This window comes from Sander lucioperca, chromosome 8, assembly GCF_008315115.2.
Source record: "Sander lucioperca isolate FBNREF2018 chromosome 8, SLUC_FBN_1.2, whole genome shotgun sequence".
Taxonomy (NCBI): Eukaryota; Metazoa; Chordata; class Actinopteri; order Perciformes; family Percidae; genus Sander; species Sander lucioperca.
In genome coordinates, this window is record NC_050180.1 from 26,581,393 (window position 1) to 26,604,953 (window position 23,561).

Sequence of the window (23,561 nt, forward strand, 5' to 3'; positions counted from 1 at the left end):
ACTATCTTTGATTGCACTGCACATGTGCAGTAGCTCAGATGTAGATCATGTCAGCTAGCTAGCTCCATAGACAGTAAAAGACAGGCTGTTTCTACAACTTCGGTCAGTTACAAGGCAGGATTAGCTGGGAGACTTCTAAATGAGGGCGCACATGGAAGTAGTTCTTTTGTAGATTATGGTGAACTTGTGTGTGTTGTAGCAGTGCTTTGCTATTGAGAACAAGGTAGCATGCTAGCGTTAGCATTAGCGTTAGCATGCTACGAGCTAATGGTTGCGGTTAGCCTGCTCGTTTCGGCTTGTGACGTCACAAGCCGTGCCGATTTTGAACAGCTCACCCAGAGACTGAAGGCAGGACACATTCAGAAACCGTATCTCACTCTAAACAGCATGGATGGATTTTTTTCAAAGTTTGTATGTGTGTGGAAGCACCAGAGACACAACATAACACCCCAAATCCCAGAAAAAGTGATTTTTTCATAATATGGGCACTTTAACACCGGTTGATCTCTGATCTCCAACAGGTGTTCAGCATAAGTTACCACGGCGATTTAACCCGGTAACAAGTGATCCACTGTCATGATACAGAAAACCCTGGGTTGAAGTTAACTCGTTAACGCCAAATCTTGCTTCGTAGTACAGGCCTCAGCTCTAGGCCATCTAATGACGACGAGTCGTTTTTCAGGATGGGGAAATCAACCCACCAGTCTCAAACACAGAGGAAATATGACCCACAGGAGCATTCCTGTTCTCATATCTAACCCTAACAGAGGCTGTTTTAAACAGTCTCAGTTTGGTTAGGTTTAGGCACCAATATTCCCTAGTTATGTTTAGAAAAAGATCTAGTTAACAACCACAGTGATACCCATCATACTTACAACCAGGGCCTGAAATCAACACCCAACCATGCGCCAAATGCAGGAGAATTTGGCCATTGGTGGGTAAATCTGTCAATCTACCTGCCACGTTGGCTGGTAGCCAATAACAATTGAGTGACTCAGTTGTTTTTCCAACATTCTTTCACATTTTAACCAAGTCTGCCATTTTCTTTGGATTTGAGTTCTAAAATGTGGCGGCACATTACTGGGGTGAAGAGGCCGGCTGAAACAAGCAGCCAACAAAAAGATGAGGATGATTTAGAGAAAAGTAAAAAAAAAAAAAATATATTTTACATTTTAAAACCAAGGGGATAGTTAGCGACAATGACAAGGTTATTGAGATTTTTGATTTACAACAGCAGTTAATCATTAATGACTTGACAGCATTTAAATGTGTATTAACAAGTTCAACAACGATGCTGGTGCATTTCCTGTATTTCACCTTTATCAGGTTAAACATTGGCTGGTGAAATGTCTGTATGGCTGGTGGCCAATTAAGTTCACTTTAGGCCCTGCTTACAACCATATGGTATTAAAAAGAAAAACTACATTAAAACAAAGTATTCTTCTGCAAGTTTGGCAAAGTTTGTGTTAATTACAGTGCGGACCGGGACGCATTTTTCTGTCTGAGCCAGGCCCGTGTCCGATAAAGCAGTAACCGAACTCGGCCTGAGCCTGACAGGAATTAAGATATTTATGTTCGAGCCCGACCCTGACACAGTTAAATTATCATTTTTTTTCTCACATTAATGACACATGTACATTTGTTTGTGTGGAAAGCTTTTATTAAGCAACTGTAGGAAGGAATTCAGAAATGTCAACAGATGAGGCATCAGCACACAAGGGGCAACAAGCCTACACACCTACACCTACATAATAAGCTGTTTTAAATTTAAAATGCTCAATGCCTTATCGCGCTGATGTGACCGAGCCTGACCAGAACCCCAACATCATTTCAAAATATCTGTCCGAACCGTATCCATCCTCTAGTGTGAATGCTACAGTATGGGGTCTTAATGAGCAGAGCTAAAATGTTTGAGCTCAGTGTTTGATAGAGTAAATGACCATTTACTTTTGGCCTGTGTATAGTGAGCATCTTCAGACACACAAACAGTCAGGTCCCGTGAGATTTGATTAGTCTCTCTATGAACTATGTTTTGCAGCCCATTAGTGGCTCCTAACGGCGGTGTGCTGAACCCCTCTGGACAGGAAGTTTGTTTACACCTGCATGGGTTAGACAGATGATGACATCTCGACCTATGAGGTGTCAATGCAATCAGAGGAGTGAAGCATGAATCCCACAACATATGATGCAATCATTACTGAACAGTGATGCTTTTTCAGTTGATATTGTGTTTGACACCAGTACAATAATTTAATCAATCAGTTTTTTAGATCTTTAATTATAAAAAGGGATTCAATTAGCATGTGTAATGTGAGAGATGTTGCTGCCAGTCACAAATCCACAGAGAATTATCCCCCGACTCTGCAACTCCTCTCAGCTCTACAGTGATTTTAAATCTGTATTTTGTTTGTTTTAAGGCCTGAAACCTTCCTGTTTTGGTTCACTCTCAGAGCTCTAATAATAATAATAATGCAATACATTTATACCGCCCTAGAGAGTGTTTTTAACTCACTGTTTTTTTCACTGTCACAGTTTCAGGACTCTCTAAAAACCCACTGTAACAAAGAGGTTGGTGCCCCTCAGCAGTTAATAGACAATTAGAGACTAGCTGGTGAATATATCGGAGGATTTAGCAGGTAAAGAGAGTTAGGGTTAGGGTCGTAGTACTGCCGTAGTACTGCCGGAGCAGGAAGTAAGGTCACGGAATCTTCGGCAAGGATTACAGACTTTTCAAAAGCATTGCACATATCCCAACATCAGAACGGATGAGAGACACATAGCCTATATTCCTTTATTCACGGCACTATCTTGCACTACATCGTTATAAAGACAGAAAAACTGTTCTTCGGCCAGGACAACCACTCTGAGCTTCCTGTATGAAAGCTGTCTATCAACGTAAACTAAGGAGGTCCTTGGGTGGGATCGCCTTGAAAGTGACCAATCAGAGGAGGACCTGTACCTCCTTGGTTTCCCTTAAATGTCAAAAGTCAGTTTCATGCAGGCTTGCATGTTTGCCCTCCTCTGCTCTCACAGCAGACATTCGCGGGCGCGTGGTGGCTGCTTTCTGCGCGTGCTGCTGTTTTATACGTGCAGGCAGGGACCAAAAATTCTCTCTGGCCACCACAATCGGTCGGACACCACCCATCATTACACGTCATCTATGTGGTCCCCGTAAATATGCGGACCTACTCTACTATTCCCCTAACCACTACAAAGCTGAGTAGTATGTGCCGTGGACCTGTTTGAGTCGTGATTCACTCGGATCTTTCACCCGAATCTTAATATTGAATCATGAATCGCGAGTCTCTAGTATCATTAACTCAGATCAGTTGAGTCCTATTACAATTCAATCTAAAATGATAACAGCGCCGCTCACAAACTTCTTGCAACATTAGCTAATACTAGTCATAGCCCACTTAGCAGCCAAAAGCTTTATAACTTACAATTTAGTAGGCAACAACTCCACAAGTCAACTCAAGTGACTGAGTGAGCAGAGACAGTCAGAGACAGGTTACAGGAACTTCCCGACCCGCAGATTCCGAGCCGGAAACAGTGCAAACTCGCAGACCATGGGACTAACTCAAGAACTCATGAGTCTCGACTACTGGTCAGTCGTCAATGACTCATGAGCTCCCGTGGGAGTCAGTCAATCAGCTGGCTATGAGTGGATCTGTAGCAGACGAGCGAGGTCTCTCCTCAAGCTCAGGGTAAAGCAAATCCACAACAAAAGCCATTCTTTCACTTCTGAAATAACACATATACACAACAATAATACAATGTTCTACATGTAGCCTAGCTTGGCCTACTGTAGGTTTTGGTGGATAAATGTAGTATGTTAAATGCAATTAGGTCGAGCAGACAGTCTGAAACATTGCAAGCTCTCGGCTCGCCTATCAATACTCACTAAAGTGACTCAAGTGACTCGCACAACCCGGTTCAATTTAGTGAGTGACTCAGAATAACCCACATCCTTAAGAGGAATCGAGTTTGCCAGGCCTAATGTGCCATGGACCATAATAAGTGGAACAGTGTACTTACTTGATCTTGGCCTAGTAAGAGATGTGATTGAACCAGCCCGCTGCCAGTCAGAATACAAAATTAACCAATGGGTCACTGTCCCTGCATTATGGGCCAGTAAAGTACACAGGGCAATACTTTGGTAAGCACAAATGATGTTTAACCTTGTGTCCAGCTAATTTCAATAGCTCATGTTACTGTATTCTGTGAACAGTTAACTTCATTTAACATTGTAAGTGGTGTTTTCTTTTCCCGGGATGCAAATGTTTTTCTAAATCAAGTACCTTCCCGAGACTATTTTACAGAGCCACCATTGCTGCATCCAGACCTTAGCGCTTCCCGAACCAATTGTGATTGTTTAAAGAAATGCAAACAACCCAGAGCATTTTTTTTCTCCTATCCAAGAATGTATCAGTGATGTAGCCAGACTTTACTCCACAAGGCTGTAGAGATAGAGCAGGCAATGCAAGACTTCTCTTTTAGAAACTTTTCAAGGAATGTGTAGGACATTAATAGGACAAAGGAAAGGAAACAAGGGTAAATAATAACAATGGAGAGATTGGATAGAGAGACAGTGAGGAAGGCAGGGTTACAGAGAGAGTGATGAAGATGATGGTGGGATGTGCAGAGTGAGGAAGGAGGAGCATCAGAGTCCAACAGGGACTGAGAGTGAGGAGGGGATGAAGAGAATGTGAGAGAGATAAATCAGTTACATGACTCAGGTTAGTTCAGAAAGCTGCCAGAGCTGCAGATCTCTGCAGATGGAGGTTGAGGACAGAGCCCAGCTCTGCTTTCCACAGTTCCCAAACAGCTCCTGCAGGAAGCCCTTGTCTCCTTGGCCCCAAACAGTTACCATTATGCTGTACTCCATCTCTCTGATCACTGTGACTCTCAACCTGCTCATCATCATCTCAATCTCCCACTTCAGGCAAATATTAACTTCTTTTCTTCTCTCTACAGGAATTGTAACTTAAAAATGTGAACAGCTGCTGTACATTTAGAAGAATTGTCTTTGAGCTAGAACTGAATAATGTTGCTCCAAATATCTGACTTTGATACCAGAGACTGTTGTTCATGTCCTCTCTCTTACCAATATTAACCATTGCTTTCTGTCCACCGTGACCTCAACCAAGTCATTTTAACTGTCTACACTTTAACATATGGTAACTACTGATGTGGTGGAATGGAAAATATAAAAGCTCATATGCATTTTTTATTTTGATAACTTGTTTGGGTTGTTTTGTCATTCTTGTTGGTGTAATGGTGTTTTTCTCTTTTCCTCCAGGCAGCTCCACACACCCACCAACATCCTCCTCCTCTCTCTGGCTGTCTCAGACTTTCTAGTGGGCCTCGTGATAATGCCTGTAGAAGTTCTACAAAAAACATCCTGCTGGTTTCTTGGTGACTTTGTGTGTGCTATGTATACTATTTTTTCAGGCATCATTCTCTCAGCCTCAATAGGTGACATAGTGCTCATATCAGTTGACCGTTACGTGGCTATTTGTGACCCTCTGCATTACACCACCAGGATCACTGACAACAGAGTTAAACTCTGTGTTTATCTGTGTTGGTTCTGTTCTGTTTCCTACAGCTTTCTCTTTGTTAAGGATGACCTGACTCAACTGGGGAGGTATAATTCCTGCTACGGAGAATGTGTGTTGGTCATTGACTTTGTTGTAGGAGCTGTAGATGTTGTTTTGTCCTTTATCGTTCCAGTTACTGTCATCATAGCTCTGTATCTGAGAATATTTGCCGTGGCTGTGTCTCAGGCTCGTGCCATGCGCTCTCACATTACAGCTGTCACACTCCAGCTTTCAGTGACTCCAAAGGCAAAGACATCAGAGCTGAAAGCAGCCAGGAATCTTGGTGTTCTTATAGTTGTCTTTCTAATGTGTTTCTGCCCATTTTACTCTGTCTCTCTTGCAGGTGACAACTGGGTCAATGCTTCATCTGCATCCTATGTTCTCTTTGTGTACTATTCTAACTCTTGTGTAAACCCTGTGATCTATGCCTTGTTTTACCCCTGGTTTAGAAAAGCAGTTAAACTCATTATTACTCTTCAGATACTGCAGCCTGGCTCCTCTGAGACCAACATGCTGTAGAGAGACTGTAGAGAGACTCACATCAGATTTGATCTAAAGATTAAATGAATGAGTATGTTCCTGATGTTCAGTGAATGAATTATCAAATACAGAAAGAAAAGATATGCTTTCCTGTCTTTAAGTCTAAATTGTGTATGATCAACAAATGAAAGGCCTGTCCTTCAGCTTTATCTTGTTGTGTATTTTGTCTCTCTGATGCTGCTGTATTTTAAGAGTCATAAGCACCATATACTGTTTCTAGTAATCACCCAGTTTAATGTAAGCTTTAAATTAACACATGTATGACACTTATGAGTCTTTTTTCCTATGTAATCTTTTTTTCTTTGTGATAGGAAACAGTTCAGCCCAACGAAAGAGCTACTAAAGCTCTGTATTTATGTCTCTGTTTGGTCAAAGCATCATCTCTGTGATGTGTGACCATTTTGTTACAAACATAAATTACAGGCCTGCTGGGATGCTGTTTCACTGAGAGAAAAGATGTCCCTGAACAGACACACTTCCATGTGTATGTATGTTTCCAGTATAGAAAAACATCCACTGTTTTTTTCTGATAAAACTGTCAGTACAAAAACATCATCTTCCCTTTGAGCTTAGGAAAAAAAGTAGTTTTAATCAATTCAATTTAGTGTTATTCATATTTGATCCCTGTATAACATCTTGTGTCTCGTTTCTATGACAGAATTATTCAAAGCACTATGAAGTCATTTTAGGCAAGAAGTTAAACAGATTATCTGAAAAGACAGGATTATCTACAGTTCATCAAATAATCGCAGCTACAGGGAAACATGTACAGTGTGATCATATGACTTTTAATTTTTAATTTAAAATTAATGTTCTACAAACTACTATGTGAAACCTGATGGGTTGAAATTTAAATCAGATTTGTCATTCATTCTATTTAACATAGCATGGTGATTTGTTGTAAAGTAGCATGAAATATGATAATAAATTACACTTATTAATAATGTAACGTCATGTCTTGTTATTGAATTTTTACAATAAGTGATTTGGAATGGTTAACAAAAATGACAAGAGATAATAATGTCCTGGGGAAAAGTCGATAAAAAAATAAAAAAATATTCAGGAACAGTCAAAGCTAACAACAGGGTGGGGGTGTGTGTGGGGGGAGGGGGGGGGTGAGAGGTTAAGTGATGGAGTGGAGCAGCAACAGATATGTAATAGCAGATGAATTTTGTGTATAAAGTAAAACCACCCAGGGACCTCTGCATCATCCAGATAGACAAAGACCCATTTGTTGACCGTGTCTCTAAGGTTTTCAAGCCTGCAGGGCATTGATCAGAGTCAGAGACACAACCAGACACTCTTCATGGCCACTGGGGGGGGTTAACGGCTATTTTCCAAGTGTGCCAAAATCTCACTAAGTGATAGATGTTTCTGAGGTGTGAAGCAGCATTTAGTCTGTGAACAAACACAGTCCTCTCATTCATTTAAATGGGGCCACTCTGTTAAATCAGCAAGACTTAATTTAAATCAACAACAACAAAACAACAGTGTCACGTAACGTGACGTCATCCAGAAAGGTGGTGTCTGGGGTTGAGGTCAGGAATGGAGGGATTCATTAGGGTCAGAGGGAGAAACTAGGGTTAGGGTTAAGCACGAACAGATGATAAAAAAATTTTGATTGGCAGAAGTGAACATAGTATCCTCTTATACCTACGAGATGACTGTCAATATAACTTTTAGGCAGCTGAGGATTCAGAAGATATGATCGAGAATGACATGCTTGGACACTAGACCAAACAAATGATGCTTATCCTTCCAGCCGTCAATATAGTTAAAACACAATACAATGATGGGATGCATCAGCAGGATAATCACTATTGTCAACAACTGTTGTGTTCAGGGGGAAATAGGTGGACCCAAATGCAGAGGCAAGGCAAGCAGGCAGGTAGGCCGGGGAAGGATTGATCTCGAGAGTTTATTTAAACACAAAAATGCAGGAGATCCAGAAAAATGAGGCAGACAAAAACATAAGGAATACAAAGAAAGCAGGCAAAACTAAAGTCCAAAAATAATGAAAACACAAGGAACAAACTAACACCAAACTAATGGAAACAAAGTGAGAACAAAGGGAAGAATCCAAACCTGGTAAACTAGATGCAAACACGCTGGGAACAGACACAAACTGACTGGAAAGAACACAAACACCAACAATGATCGGTTTGTTTGATTGGAAGTGGCCTCAATGCAGACGGATCATTTTGCATTATTATTTTCAAAAAACACTGGGGGATCACATTAGGCCATATTATTAACTTTATTAACAAGCAACACAGGTGTCACTGAAATAATTGATATGTTCCCATTCTTGAAGTTATTACTTGTCGTGAAGAATCCATACTACAAAGTGCTCGGCAACATGTGTGTCTGTGGCCTAAATGAAAATGAACGATGCCTCTTCATATGATGCAGCCAGGTGTATACCAGGCAACCAATGTCAGTGCCTGTTCTAGAGAGATTTTGTAATAAACAAATACCCGTTTTCTGAACAAGCACACTTCCATGGTTCTGTTTTGAAGGACAAAGTTACTTTAGATAAAAAGTATGTAATGCAGGACTCGGTCGAGACCAACTATTTGGTGAGACCAATGGCCCAGTCCGAGACAAGTCCGAGTCCAATTACCAACGAGTCCAAGACTACAAGTCTGAGGCAATAGAAAAATGTCTGGAGTCCAAACTCTAGTCCAGCCTTGGGCTACGACATTGCAAGGTGTGTGACAGATGAGTTAGTGGCAAAAGTTTACCCTCATCCCAAGAGTTACTTCTTAATTTTGTGTTCTCACATTTCAGTTAGATGAGCGATTTCTGTTGACTTTTACTTGAATATTTCGTATAATCTCCATTTCTCTCTCCGTCAAAAGAGGACGAGGCTGTCCTTCCTTCCGTGTCACATGCGTGCCATGACGACATTTGGTGTAGCTGTATTGTTGTCTGTATGGAAACTGTATACTTTTAGAGTCTTAGGGCTTAAACTCACTGTGTAGTGCCAGAAACAGGTTGAGATGACAAAAAGGAATAAAATAGGTATGCAAATGTGTCATAAATTGGAAGAAAAACAGTAGAGTTGTGACCTTGGGAGGAAACTAGGAGAGGGCAATGAAAAAGGGGAGTCTCCTGGGAAAATAGAGAGCTTTTTTAAGTATGACTGCAGAAGCAGACGAAATAGTCGGCAAAAATATTAAAGTGTTGCTATTAGCTCTGTAATTCTCAACATATCGTCATACGAGCGTTTATTTAACATGATAATTGTCTTTTTTCTTATTATTTTCCAGTAAAGACACATAAATCTGTCAGCACATAGGCAGAACTTCTTAACACAAGGTACGATGATGACTTGAAACCAGACAAAGACGAGCACACAGACTAAATACACGAGGCAACGAGGGTTGTAAGGAGAGACAGGTGAACAGGTGGACCGCATCAGGGTGAACAGACAATCACAAAGGCGAGAAAAAAACACAAGGAAGGAAGTCAAACAAGACAACAAACAAGACACAACACATAGGAAGTTTAGTAGGTAGTAGATGTAGAAGGTGCAGAAACTCTCCAGTCGCTTTATTGTCTATTCAACATATGCTTTCTTGTCTATTTTAAAGATATTAGTTGTGCTTCAAGTGGTTGACGTAGGACGATGATGGCATGTGGCTACAAGTTGCTCATCAGAATCTGGAAATCAACTTGCTAGCTTCTTCTGCCAACACTGCTAACATCCTGCCGACTCAGCTGGCTCAACTTTTCAAATTTAAACACAGATTAGATCAAGCTAGCAAGACCATAGACCTGTACTACTAATCAAGATCAACATGCCATTTCAGTTATCCGGCTTCACCTAACCTAACAACCACGGTCCCATGTAAGCTGTGTCACGACGGTGGTTAATAACTAGTTCAATCAACCCAGGGTTTCCCAATCCAGCAACGCGCGTTCACATAAAAGAGCCCGTTGCACAGCACGACCAATCACAAACATCTACCAGAGCTGCATGTTTTAAGTAAGAAGAGCAAACTATAATTCTACATAAATAAGAAGAACACAGACACGGTTTTACAGGCAAAACGCAGGAAGGAAAACTGGCAAAAAATTAGCCGATGCTGTTATGCGCAAATTACAAGGCTTATCAATATCACTTTCCCATCAGTCAGGACCAAGATCTGACCATAATTACACTTGTCCTTTCCATTAACTGTCATTGCTTTAGCCTTTTATTTCAGTTGCAACCTGCAGTGGTAAGTGATCGTGAGAGCAAATAAAATATATAAAAACATAAATCAAACTGATGTGCGCATTGGCAACACACGGCTCAAGAAGCAGACAAATAGCCTATACGTAATTCCCTCCACTGAAAATCTATATATTTCATAAAAATACCTATCAGGGAATGTTAACGGGGTTGTCGGTCTCTAAATGTTTGAACTTTTCTGAGTGCACTTCTCTCTCTCTGCGCACCGAGCTCCACCGGATCTTCTCTTCAGTCATTCCCAAACTGTGGTCCGTGGACTACTAGTGGTCTGTGAGGGTACTGCAGGTGGTCCGTGGAAAAGCAAAATAAAATAGAACTGCAAGCAGTTATGACGGGGCCCAAAGCACCCACGCCAGTCGCCCCGACGCCCGGGGGAGCACGCGAAAGCCAAACCCGAAGCCCAGCGGCGGGGAGGCAAACGTCGCTAAATATTGAGAGGCGCAAGCCGCGACGTCTGCGGTACGTCGCCGTTGCAAACGTAGCGGTCAACACTTCACCTCCATGCATATGCAGACTACCTTTAAGAATTCTCCACAACAAACAAACTTCTTAATCTCCCTGACCGCAGGGGACAGCAGAGAGTAATGAGAGAGTGATTGGAGGGTGGAGGCAGGTGTGGTGGTTGAAGGAGCAGGGGAGGCGGTCAAGTTGCAAATAGCGTCATAGGCGCCGATTTATGTTTTCCTCCATGGGTGCTTCGTGGGAAATTAAGAATCAATGCCACCAACATAACCAATCACACTATAACAGATGCTCCACTTAGCACCAACTGCAGTGTTTAATTGCAAGGTATCGGCGCCTATGAATGGTGTTGATTTTGGATTGAAAAAGTGAGAGAAAAGAGTTGAATTTGTCCACTGTGAAGGTTGTAGAAACTTTGTCAAGTGGGTTAAGAAGTTTGTTTATTGTAAAAAACCAGAGGAGCACACATAAGCCAGAACCAAAATGTAAGGGTAGGAGGCAAACATCAGCAATTATTGAGAAGTGTGAGCTGCAAGGTCTGTGGTACATTTCCATTGCAAAAATCCCATTAACATTGAGTAAAAGTGCCTAAACTGATCTACGTTGATTATAGCGCCCCCTAATGGCTGATCTTCGCCAAATTTGGTACAGAGCCTCAGAGCGGCATGCCGAATGAGCATCACAACTTTTGTGTTAATTGCATATACTGTGGCACAGATATTGCAATTGCAAATTCCCCATTCAAATGCATTGAGTTATGGGCCAAAACAAATAAATGTTGCTTATAGCGCCCCCTAGAGGCCGATCTTTGCCAAATTTGGAACAGAGCATCGTAGTGGGATGTTGAACAATGATGGCAAGTTATTTGCTGATAACATTTCATTTGGTCGAGATATGATATGATATGTGTGTGGTAGCTAGCTCGGACAATTTGTTTGGTCGTCAAATGCGCAAACTTTAACGTAGCAAAATTCCTTGGGTAACTTTTGGTCAGGTCCATCTGTAGATGCTGCATACCAGGTTTCGTGCTGATCCGTTGCACAGCCTAGGACGAGTTCGAAAAAGTTGGTTTTGCGCATTGCGTATTGCATATACATATATATATATGCGTATATGCATATTGCGGAAAAACATTTAAGCGGAAATGGGCGTGGCCTATATCATGTGATTCAGCTTGATTCAAGGAACACGTGGATCTATGGTTTTCTAATGTGCGATGTGTAATGTGGAAGTTAAAGGCAAAAAACCATTATAGCGCCACCTAGTGGTCCACATGTGTAATTTTTGGTAGGTGTGGTCCATGACCCATTGTCTATCTACCCTGTAAATGTAAAGTTGTTCACGTTAGTGTAAGAAGTAAATGTAGACGTGGGTCCCATAGGCCATGCCCACTTTGACCCCTCAGTACCCCACTCTAGGGTTGGCCTCAGCAGTGGCCCTAGATGGTACCCATCAAATTTTGTAAAAATCTGATTAGCGGTTCATGAGATATAAACTTTTTGTACTTGTAGCGCCCCCTAGTGGCCCATTTTTGTAAAACGGGTGGGTGACCCTCAGAGTTTTATGCTAAACAAGAATCTAAAGTTTGGCGTTGATGGAATTTATTTTGGCCGAGATATGGCAAAGTTGGTGTTTTCATAGTTAGCTACACAAATTTGTTTGTGCGTAATATGCATGTAATTTATCCTATCAAAATTATTTTTATTAAAACTTTTTGTCCGGCCTATCTGGAGATGCTACCTGCCAAATTTCGTGCCGATCGGTCGCACGGTCTAGGAGGAGTTTGAAAAAGTAGGTTTTTGATAAATCGCGATTTTTCACACATAAAAGTCTAGGCAGAAATGGGCGTGGCCTATATCACGTGATTCAGTTGAATCAAGGGAACGCGTGGATGTATGGTTTTTGAATGTACGGTGTATGGTGTGTGAATTATAGGGCCAAACGTGTTTTTTTCTGCTATAGCGCCACCTAGTGGTGGAAGTGGGTCTATTTTTGCGCCTGAAGTACTTGCAGAGTTTGGGACGATTACTGAAAATGCCAACCCCCCACCATGTACGGTTTAGGCTGTAGTCGGAGTTTTAGGCGGGGAAGAAAAATAAAAACTAGAACTGCAAGCAGTTATGACGGGGCCCAAGCCACCCACGCCAGTCGCCCCCGACGCCCCGGGGGAGCGCGCGAAAGCGGAACCCGAAGCCGGGCGGCGGGGAGGCAAACGTCGCGAAACGTCGAGAGGCGCGAGCCGCGACGCCTGCGGTACGTCGCCGTCGCAAACGTAGCGGTCGACGGTTCACCTCCAAGCGTGTACGGACCGCCTTTAAGAATGCTCTACAACAAACAAACTTCTTAACCCCCCCTGACCGCGGGAGACAGCGGAGAGAAATGAGAGAGTGACCGAGAGGGTGGAGGGGGGAGGCAGGCGTGGTGGTTGAAGGAGCGGGGGAGGCGGTCAAGTTGTTGCAAACGGCGTCATAGGCGCCGATTTATGTTTTCCTCCGTGGGTGCTTCGTGGGAAATTAAGCATCAATGCCACCGACATAACCGATCACGCTATCACAGACGCTCCACTTAGCACCAACTGCAATGTTTAATTGCACGGTATCGCCGCCTACGAATGGTGTTGATTTTGGATTGAAAACGTGAGAGAAAAGAGTTGAATTCGTCCACTGTGAAGGTTGTAGAAACTTTGTCAAGTGGGTTAAGAAGTTTGTTTATTGTAAAAAACCAGAGGAGCACACATAAGCCAGAACCAAAATGTAAGGGTAGGAGGCAAACATCAGCAATTATTGAGAAGTGTGAGCTGCAAGGTCTGTGATACATTTCCATTGCAAATATCCCATTAAAATTGAGTAAAAGGGCCAAAACATGTATACGTTGATTATAGCGCCCCCTAATGGCCGATCTTTGCCAAATTTGGTACTGAGCCTCAGAGCCGCATGCCGAATGAGCACCACAAGTTTCGTGTCGATTGCATTTACCGTGGCAGAGATATTGCAATTGCAAATTCCCCATTCAAATGCATTGAGTCATTGGCCAAAACAAATAAACGTTGCTTATAGCGCCCCCTAAAGGCCGATCATCGCCAAATTTGGTAGAGAGCATCATAGTGGCATTTTGAACAAGAATCCCAAGTTCTTTGCTGATAACATTTAATTTGGCCGAGATATGATATGATACGTGTGTGGTAGCTAGCTATGAAAATTTGTTTGGTCGTCAAATGCGCATACTTTAACGTAGCAAAATTCCTTGAGTAACTTTTGGTCAGGTCCATCTGGAGATGCTACCTACCAGGTTTCGAGCTGATCCGTCGCACGGCCTAGGACGAGTTCGAAAAAGTTGGTTGGTACGGTGTGGGAGTTATAGGGCCAAACGCGTTTTTTCTGCTATAGCGCCACCTAGTGGTGGAAGTGGGTGAATGTTTGTGCCTGAGGTCCTTGCGGCGTTTGGGACTAGTCCTGAAAACGGCAACCCCCCACCATGTACGGTTTAGGCTGTAGTCGGAGTTTTACGCGGAGAAGAATAATAATCAGTAGAAAAACAATAGGGTTCTACAGCCCTGCTGTACGAACGGCATAGCTTTGCTATTGCCGGTTCTTACAGACTCGGGCTTGGACCCCTAATAATGTATGACTAGAACTGCAAGCAGTTATGACGGGGCCCAAGCCACCCACGCCAGTCGCCCCCGACGCCCGGGGGAACATGTGAAAGCGGAACCCGAAGCCGGGCGGCGAGGAGGCAAACGTCGCTAAACATCGAGAGGCGCGAGCCGCGACGTCTGCGGTACGCCGCCGTTGGAAACGTTGCGGTCACCAGTTCACCTCCACGCATATACGGACTACCTTTAAGAATTCTCTACAATAAACAAACTTCTTAACCCCCCTGACCGCGGGAGACAGCAGAGAAAAATGAGAGAGTGACCGAGAGGGTGGAGGGGGGAGGCAGGTGTGGTGGTTGAAGGAGCAGGGGAGGTGGTCACGTTGTTGCAAATGGCATCATAGGCGCTGATTTTTCCTCCGTGGGTGCTTTGTGGGAAATTAAGAATCAATGACACCGACATAACCAATCACGCTATGACAGACTCTCCTCTTAGCACCAACTGCAATGTTTAATTGCACGGTATCGGCTCCTATGAATGGTGTTGATTTTGGATTGAAAAAGTGAGAGAAAAGAGTTGCATTTGTCCACTGTGAAGGTTGTAGAAACTTTGTCAGGTGGGTTAAGTAGTTTGTTTATTGTAAAACACCAGGGGAGCACACAAAAGCAAAAACCAAAACCTAACGGTAAGAGGCAAACCTCAGTAAATATTGAGAAGTGTGAGCTGCAAGGTCTGTGGTACATTTCCATTGCAAATATCCCATTAACATTGAGTAAAAGGGCCAAAATCATCTACGTTGATTATAGCGCACCCTAATGGCCGATCTTTGCCAAATTTGGTACAGAGCCTCAGAGCGCCATGCCGAACGAGCACTACAGTTTCGTGTTGATTGCATTTAATGTGGCAGAGATATTGCAATTGCAAATTCCCCATTTAAATGCATTGAGTTATTGGCCAAAACAAATAAACGTTGCTTATAGCGCCCCCTAAAGGCCGATCTTTGCCAAATTTGGTAGAGACCATCATAGTGGGATGAAGAACAACAATCTCAATTTATTTCCTGATAACATTTAATTTGGCCGAGATATGATATGATACGTGTGTGGTAGCTAGCTAGGAAAATTTGTTTGGTCGTCAAATGCGCAAACTTTAACGTAGCAAAATTCCTTGGGTAACTTTGGGTCACATTCATCTGGAGATGCTACCTACCAGGTTTTGTGCTGATCCGTCACACAGCCTAGGATGAGTTCGAAAAAGTTGGTTTTGCGCATTGTGCGATATTGTGGAAAAAAATTGAAGCGAAAATGGCCGTGGACAATATGATGTGATTCAGCTTGATTCAAGGAACACGTGGATGTAAGTATTTTTTATGTGCGATGTGTAATGTGGGAGTTAAGGCAAAAAAACATTATAGCGCCACCTAGTGGTCCACATGTGTAATTTTTGGTAGTTGTGGTCCATGACCCATTGTCTATCTAACCTGTAAATTTAAAGTTGTTCACATTAGTGTAAGTAGTAAATGTAGACGTGGGTCCCATAGGCCACGCCCACTTTGACCCCTCGGTACCCCACTCTAGGGTTGGCCTCAGGAGTGGCCCTAGATGGTACCCATCAAATTTTGTAAAAATCAGATTAGCGGTTCATGAGATATAAACTTTTTGTACTTGTAGCGCCCCCTAGTTGCCAATTTTTGTAAACCGGGTGATTGACCTTCAGAGGGTCATGCTAAACAAGAATCTAAAGTTTGGCGTTGACAGCATTTATTTTGGCCGAGATATGGCAAAGTTGGTGTTTTCATAGTTAGCTACAAAACTTTGTTTGTGGGTAATATGCGCAGTTTTTATCCTATCAAAATTATTTTTATTAACTTTTTGTTCGGCCCATCTGAAGATGCTACCTGCCAAATTTTGTGCCGATCGGTCGCACGGTCTAGGAGGAGTTAAAGGAATAAAGGTTTAGGCGGAAATGGGCGTGGCCTATATCACGTGACTCAGTGGGATCCAGGGAACGTGTGGATATATGGTTTTTAAATGTCCGGTGTATGGTGTGGGAGTTATAGGGCCAAACGCGTTTTTCTGCTATAGCGCCACCTAGTGGTGGAAGTGGGTCTATTATTTTTGCGGAGTTTGGGACCATTACTGAAAATGCCAACCCCCCACCATGTACGGTTTAGGCTGTAGTCGGAGTTTTAGACGGGGAAGAATAATGGAAAAAAAAATAATGTCTGATGATTAATCAGTAGAAAAACAATAGGGTTCTACAGCCCTGCTGTATGAACGGCATAGCTTTGCTATTGCCTGTTCTTACAGACTCGGGCTTGGACCCCTAAATATAAAATAAACCTTCATTTTACCAGGAAATTTCCATAAAAATTAAGAATATGTATATTGATTGATTAGTTGCTTCGTAGTACAGGCCTCAGCTCTAGGCCATCTAATGACAACGAGTGGTTTTTCAGGATGGGGAAATCAACCCACCAGTCTCAAACACAGAGGAAATATGACCCACAGGAGCGTTCCTGTTCTCATATCTAACCCTAACAGAGGCTGTTTTAAACAGTCTCAGTTTGGTTAAGTTTAGGCACAAATATTCCCTAGTTATGTTTAGAAAAAGATCTAGTTAACAACCACAGTGATACCCATCATACTTACAACAAGGGCCTAAAATCAACACTCAACCATGCGCCAAATGCAGGAGAATTTGGCCATTGGTGGGTAAATCTGTCAATCTACCTGCCACGTTGGCTGGTAGCCAATAACAATTGAGTGACTCAGTTGTTTTTCCAACATTCTTTCACATTTTAACCAAGTCTGCCATTTTCTTTGGATTTGAGTTCTAAAATGTGGCGGCACATTACTGGGGTGAAGAGGCCGGCTGAAACAAGCAGCCAACAAAAAGATGAGGATGATTTAGAGAAATGTTAAAAAAAAAAAAAAAGCATTTTACATTTTAATACCAAGGGGATAGTTAGCAACAATGACAAGGTTACTGAGATTTTTGATTTACAACAGCAGTTAATCATTAATGACTTGACAGCATTTAAATGTGTATTCTTAACAAGTTCAACAACGATGCTGGTGCATTTCCTGTATTTCACCTTTATCAGGTTAAACATTGGCTGGTGAAATGCCTGTATGGCTGGTGGCCAATTAAGTTCACTTTAGGCCCTGCTTACAGCCATACGGTATTAAAAAGAAAAACTGCATTAAAACAAAGTATTCTTCTGCAAGTTTGGCAAAGTTTGTGTTAATTACAGTGCGGACCGGGACGCATTTTTCTGTCTGAGCCAGGCCCGTGTCCGACACAGCAGTAACCGAACTCGGCCTGAGCCTGACAGGAATTAAGATATTTATGTTCGAGCCCGACCCTGACACAGTTAAAATCTCGTTTATTTTCTCACACTAATGACACATGTACGTTTGTTTGTGTGGAAAGCTTTTATTAAGCAACTGTAGGAAGGCATTCAGAAATGTCAACAGATCAGCTCACACGGGGCAACAAGCTCACGTTAACACAGGCGCGCACCTACATAATAAGCTGTTTTAAATTTAAAATGTTCAATGCCTTATCGCGCTGATGTGACTGAGCCCGACCAGAACCCCAACATCATTTCAAAATATCTGTCCGAACCGTATCCATCCTCTAGTGTGAATGCTACAGTATGGGGTCTTAATGAGCAGAGCTAAAATGTTTGAGCTCAGTGTTTGATGGAGTAAATGACCATTTACTTTTGGCCTGTGTATAGTGAGCATCTTCAGACACACAAACAGTCAGGTCCCGTGAGATTTGATTAGTCTCTCTATGAACTATGTTTTGCAGCCCATTAGTGGCTCCTAACGGCGGTGTGCTGAACCCCTCTGGACAGGAAGTTTGTTTACACCTGCATGGGTTAGACAGATGATGACATCTCGACCAATGAGGTGTCAATGCAATCAGAGGAGTGAAGCATGAATCCCACAACATATGATGCAATCATTACTGAACAGTGATGCTTTTTCAGTTGATATTGTGTTTGACACCAGTACAATAATTTAATCAATCAGAGTTTTTTTATCTTTAATTATAAAAAGGGATTCAATTAGCATGTGTAATGTGAGAGAGGTTGCTGCCAGTCACAAATCCACAGAGAATTATCCCCCGACTCTGCAACTCCTCTCAGCTCTACAGTGATTTTAAATCACTGTATTTTGTTTGTTTTAAGGCCTGAAACCTTCCTGTTTTGGTTCACTCTCAGAGCTCTAATAATAATAGTAATAATAATAATAATAATAATAATAATAATAATAATAATTCAATATCGCTCTAGAGAGTGTTTTTAACTCACTGTTTTTTTCACTGTCAGTTTCAGGACTCTCTAAAAACCCACTGTATCAAAGAGGTTGGTGCCCCTCAGCAGCAAATAGACAATTAGAGACTAGCTGGTGAATATATCGGAGGATTTAGCAGGTAAAGAGAGTTAGGGTTAGGGTCATAGTACTGGCGTAGTACTGCCGGAGCAGGAAGTAAGGTCACGGAATATATTCCAAATTCGGTGGCAGGTTGGGGTGGTGGATGGGTCAAACAAACACAGGACTTTCCCCTAGGAGACAGCTGATCATGTCCTGTTTGAAAATAAAGTAATGGAATGCCTGGTTAGCTCAATTGGTAGAGCACCCATCTTTATGAAAAGGTTTATTCCTCAATGCAGAGGTCCTTGGTTCTGCAGTCAAGACCGTCACCTTGCAGTGACCGGTACCCAACTCAAGACCAACTGTCACGTCAGCAGTTAGCGGCCATCGTTTTACGTAAGATATCATATCAATTGCATTCGTGAGAATGCTTTGCATCACATTACACACCTGGTTCCTCTTAAAAATGCAACAGAGAATGTAATCTGTTGTGGCCTCACTCGTAAAGGAAGCTTACTTGTTTCCAGTTGCAAATTGACCCCACCTATCCAACTTCGAGCAAAGTTCACTCTAATTGAACTTTGTCACCCAAAACTGCGATCTGGGATCTCCAGTGCTGGAATTTTCCCTTTCATTGGGGACATTTTGATTGCTTGTGTCTTTGTTTATTACTTACGGTGGCTGACAGGGGCAAACGCACTGCAACTTAATGAAACACACGCAAATATAGAAAACATCTTAATACATTTGAGAGCACAGCATTTAGCAAACGCGCTGCAAATACACACAACACGACCGAACACACAAACGTGCTACAAATATAGAAACGATGCAAAAAGAAAAGCACAGAAACCAGGAAAACAAATGCAACAACAAAAACAGATGGCATGTTCAAACTGCCTCACAGGCTGTTGTTGTTTTCAATTAAAACAGATTTTTTTTATCACATTTTCTTCTAGTTACTGTCTAAAATGCAGTTAAATTCAGTTGCATGTTGAGTAGCTTTTAGTCCAAATGGTTTTCCCTAAAAATGAAGATTCTGTCATGTTTTCACCTCATGTCAGCCATTACTCTAAAATCTACTAATTTAAGAAATTAATAATTCAGAAAGTTACTTTATTTACAAACTAATCTGGTAACATTAGTTATGTTAGCTAAGGCTATAAAGTTAGCTCTAATGTTAGAGATAAGGGTGCATTGCGAACTTCGGCAAGGATTACAGACTTTTCAAAAGCATTGCACATATCCCAACATCAAAACGGATGAGAGACACATAGCCTATATTCCTTTATTCACGGCACTATCTTGCACTACATCGTTATAAAGACAGAAAAACTGTTCTTCGGCCAGGACAACCACTCTGAGCTTCCTGTATGAAAGCTGTCTATCAACGTAAACTAAGGAGGTCCTTGGGTGGGATCGCCTTGAAAGTGATCAATCAGAGGAGGACCTGTACCTCCTTGGTTTCCCTTAAATGTCAAAAGTCAGTTTCATGCAGGCTTGCATGTTTGCCCTCCTCTGCTCTCACAGCAGACATTCGTGGGCGCGTGGTGGCTGCTTTCTGCGTGTGCTGCTGTTTTATACGTGCAGGCAGGGACCAACAATTCTCTCTAGCCACCACAATCGGTCGGACACCACCCATCACCACTATGTGGTCCCCGTAAATATGCGGACCTACTCTACTATTCCCCTAACCACTACAAAGCTGAGTAGTATGTGCCGTGGACCTGTTTGAGTTGTGATTCACTCGGATCTTTCACCCGAATCTTAATATTGAATCATGAATCGCGAGTCTCTAGTATCATTAACTCAGATCAGTTGAGTCCTATTACAATTCAATCTAAAATGATAACAGCGCCGCTCACAAACTTCTTGCAACATTAGCTAATACTAGTCTTAGCCCACTTAGCAGCCAAAAGCTTTATAACTTACAATTTAGTAGGCAACAACTCCACAAGTCAACTCAAGTGACTGAGTGAGCAGAGAGTCCGAGACAGGTTACAGGAACTTCCCGACCCGCAGATTCAGGGCCGGAAACAGTGCAAACTCGCAGACCATGGGACTAACTCAAGAACTCATGAGTCCTCAATGACTCATCAGTCTTCAATGACTCATGAGCTCCCGTGGGAGTCAGTCAATCACGCGCATCAGCTGGCTATGAGTGGATCTGTAGCAGACGAGCGAGGTCTCTCCTCAAGCTCAGGGTAAAGCAAATCCACAACAAAAGCCATTCTTTCACTTCTGAAATAACACATATACACAACAATAATACAATGTTCTACATGTAGCCTAGCTTGGCCTACTGTAGGTTTTGGTGGATAAATGTAGTATGTTAAATGCAATTAGGTCGAGCAGACAGTCTGAAACATTGCAAGCTCTCGGCTCGCCTATCAATACTGACTAAAGTGACTCAAGTGACTCGCACAACCCGGTTCAATTTAGTGAGTGACTCAGAATAACCCAAATCCTTAAGAGGAATCGAGTTTGCCAGGCCTAATGTGCCATGGACCATAATAAGTGGAACAGTGTACTTACTTGATCTTGGCCTAGTAAGAGATGTGATTGAACCAGCCCGCTGCCAGTCAGAATACAAAATTAACCAATGGGTCACTGTCCCTGCATTATGGGCCAGTAAAGTACACAGGGCAATACTTTGGTAAGCACAAATGATGTTTAACCTTGTGTCCAGCTAATTTCAATAGCTCATGTTACTGTATTCTGTGAACAGCCACCATCGCTGCATCCAGACCTTAGCGCTTCCCGAACCAATTGTGAATGTTTAAAGAACAACAGAGAGTTTTTTCTCCTATCCAAGAATGTATCAGTGATGTAGCCAGACTTTACTCCACAAGGCTGTAGAGATAGAGCAGGCAATGCAAGACTTCTCTTTTAGAAACTTTTCAAGGAATGTGTAGGACATTAATAGGACAAAGGAAAGGAAACAAGGGTAAATAATAACAATGGAGAGATTGGATAGAGAGACAGTGAGAAAGGCAGGGTTACAGAGAGGGTGATGAAGATGATGGTGGGATGTGCAGAGTGAGGAAGGAGGAGCATCAGAGTCCAACAGGGACTGAGAGGGCGGAGGGGATGAAGAGAATGTGAGAGAGATAATTCAGTTACATGATCAGGTTAGTTCAGAAAGCTGCCAGAGCTGCAGCTATCTGCAGATCTCTGCAGATGGAGGTTGAGGACAGAGCCCAGCTCTGCTTTCCACAGTTCCCAAACACCTCCTGCAGGAAGCCCTTGCCTCCTTGGCCCCAAACAGTTACCATTATGCTGTACTCCATCTCTCTGATCACTGTGACTCTCAACCTGCTCATCATCATCTCTATCTCCCACTTCAGGCAAATATTAACTTCTTTGCTTCTCTCTACAGGAATTGTAACTTAAAAATGTGAACAGCTGCTGTACATTTAGAAGAATTGTCTTTGAGCTAGAACTGAATAATGTTGCTCCGAATGTCTGACTTTGATGCCAGGGACTGTTGTTCATGTCCTCTCTCTTACCAATATTAACCATTGCTTTCTGTCCACCGTGACCTCAACCAAGTCATTTTAACTGTCTACACTTAAACGTAACTGATGTGGTTAAATGGAAAATATAAAAGCTCATATGCATTTTTTATTTTGATAACTTGTTTGGGTTGTTTTGTCATTCTTGTTGGTTTAATGATACCTTTCTCTTTCCCTCCAGGCAGCTCCACACACCCACCAACATCCTCCTCCTCTCTCTGGCTGTCTCAGACTTTCTAGTGGGCCTCGTGCTGATGCCGTTAGAAGTTCTCCAAAAAACATCCTGCTGGTTTCTTGGTGACTTTGTGTGTGCTATGTATACTATTTTTTCAGGCATCATTCTCTCAGCCTCAATAGGTGACATGGTGCTCATATCAGTTGACCGTTATGTGGCTATTTGTGATCCTCTGCATTACTCCACCAGGATCACTGACAACAGAGTTAAACTAAGTGTGTGTCTGTGTTGGCTCTGTTCTGTTTCCTACAGCTTTCTCTTTGTGAAGGATGAACTGACTCAACTGGGGAGGTATAATTCCTGCTACGGAGAATGTGTGTTGGTCGTTGACTTTGTTGTAGGAGCTGTAGATGTTGTTTTGACCTTTATTGTTCCAGTTACTGTCATCATAGCTCTGTATCTGAGAGTATTTGCCGTGGCTGTGTCTCAGGCTCGTGCCATGCGCTCTCACATTACAGCTGTCACACTCCAGCTTTCAGTGACTCCAAAGGCAAAGAAATCAGAGCTGAAAGCAGCCAGGAATCTTGGTGTTCTTGTAGCTGTTTTTCTAATATGTTTCTGCCCATATTACTCTGTCTCTCTTGCAGGTGACAAATGGGTCAATGCTTCATCTGCATCCTATGTTCTCTTTGTGTTCTATTGTAACTCTTGTCTAAACCCTGTGATCTATGCCTTGTTTTACCCCTGGTTTAGAAAATCAGTTAAACTCATAGTTACTCCTCAGATACTGCAGCCTGGCTCCTCTGAGACCAACATGCTGTAGAGAGACTGTGGAGGGACTGACATCAGACTCGGTCTAAGGATTAAATTAATTAATTAATATGTTACTGCTGTTCAGTGAGTGAATTATCAAATACAGAAAGTGAACATATGCTTTCCCATCTTTAAGACAAAATTGTGTATGAACCACATTTGAAAGGCCTGTCCAGCTTTATCTTGTTGTGTATTGTGTCTCTCTGATGCTGCTGCATTTAAGAAAGAGTCATAAG

At 42.4% G+C, this 23,561-nt stretch overlaps 2 protein-coding genes and 1 long non-coding RNA gene across 3 annotated transcripts; all 3 read left to right on the top strand.

Moving 5' to 3' along the window:
• Positions 1-1,692: 1,692 nt before the first annotated feature.
• On the top strand, positions 1,693-18,215 carry LOC118495553. The gene is made up of 3 exons (XR_004898005.1): positions 1,693-1,850; positions 4,255-4,256; positions 18,205-18,215. It is a non-coding gene; the product is annotated as an uncharacterized LOC118495553 (long non-coding RNA).
• On the top strand, positions 4,779-6,119 carry LOC116036692 (trace amine-associated receptor 13c-like). The gene is made up of 2 exons (XM_031280267.2): positions 4,779-4,945; positions 5,303-6,119. Exons 1-2 carry the CDS (start codon positions 4,779-4,781, stop codon positions 6,117-6,119), a joined length of 984 nt encoding a protein of 327 aa, XP_031136127.2.
• Positions 18,216-21,963: 3,748 nt separating the features above from the next.
• Positions 21,964-23,360, top strand: LOC118495542 (trace amine-associated receptor 13c-like). Its single transcript, XM_036004017.1, has 2 exons — positions 21,964-22,169; positions 22,519-23,360. Exons 1-2 carry the CDS (start codon positions 22,003-22,005, stop codon positions 23,333-23,335), a joined length of 984 nt encoding a protein of 327 aa, XP_035859910.1. The 5' UTR covers positions 21,964-22,002; the 3' UTR covers positions 23,336-23,360.
• The last annotated feature ends 201 nt before the right edge of the window (positions 23,361-23,561 follow it).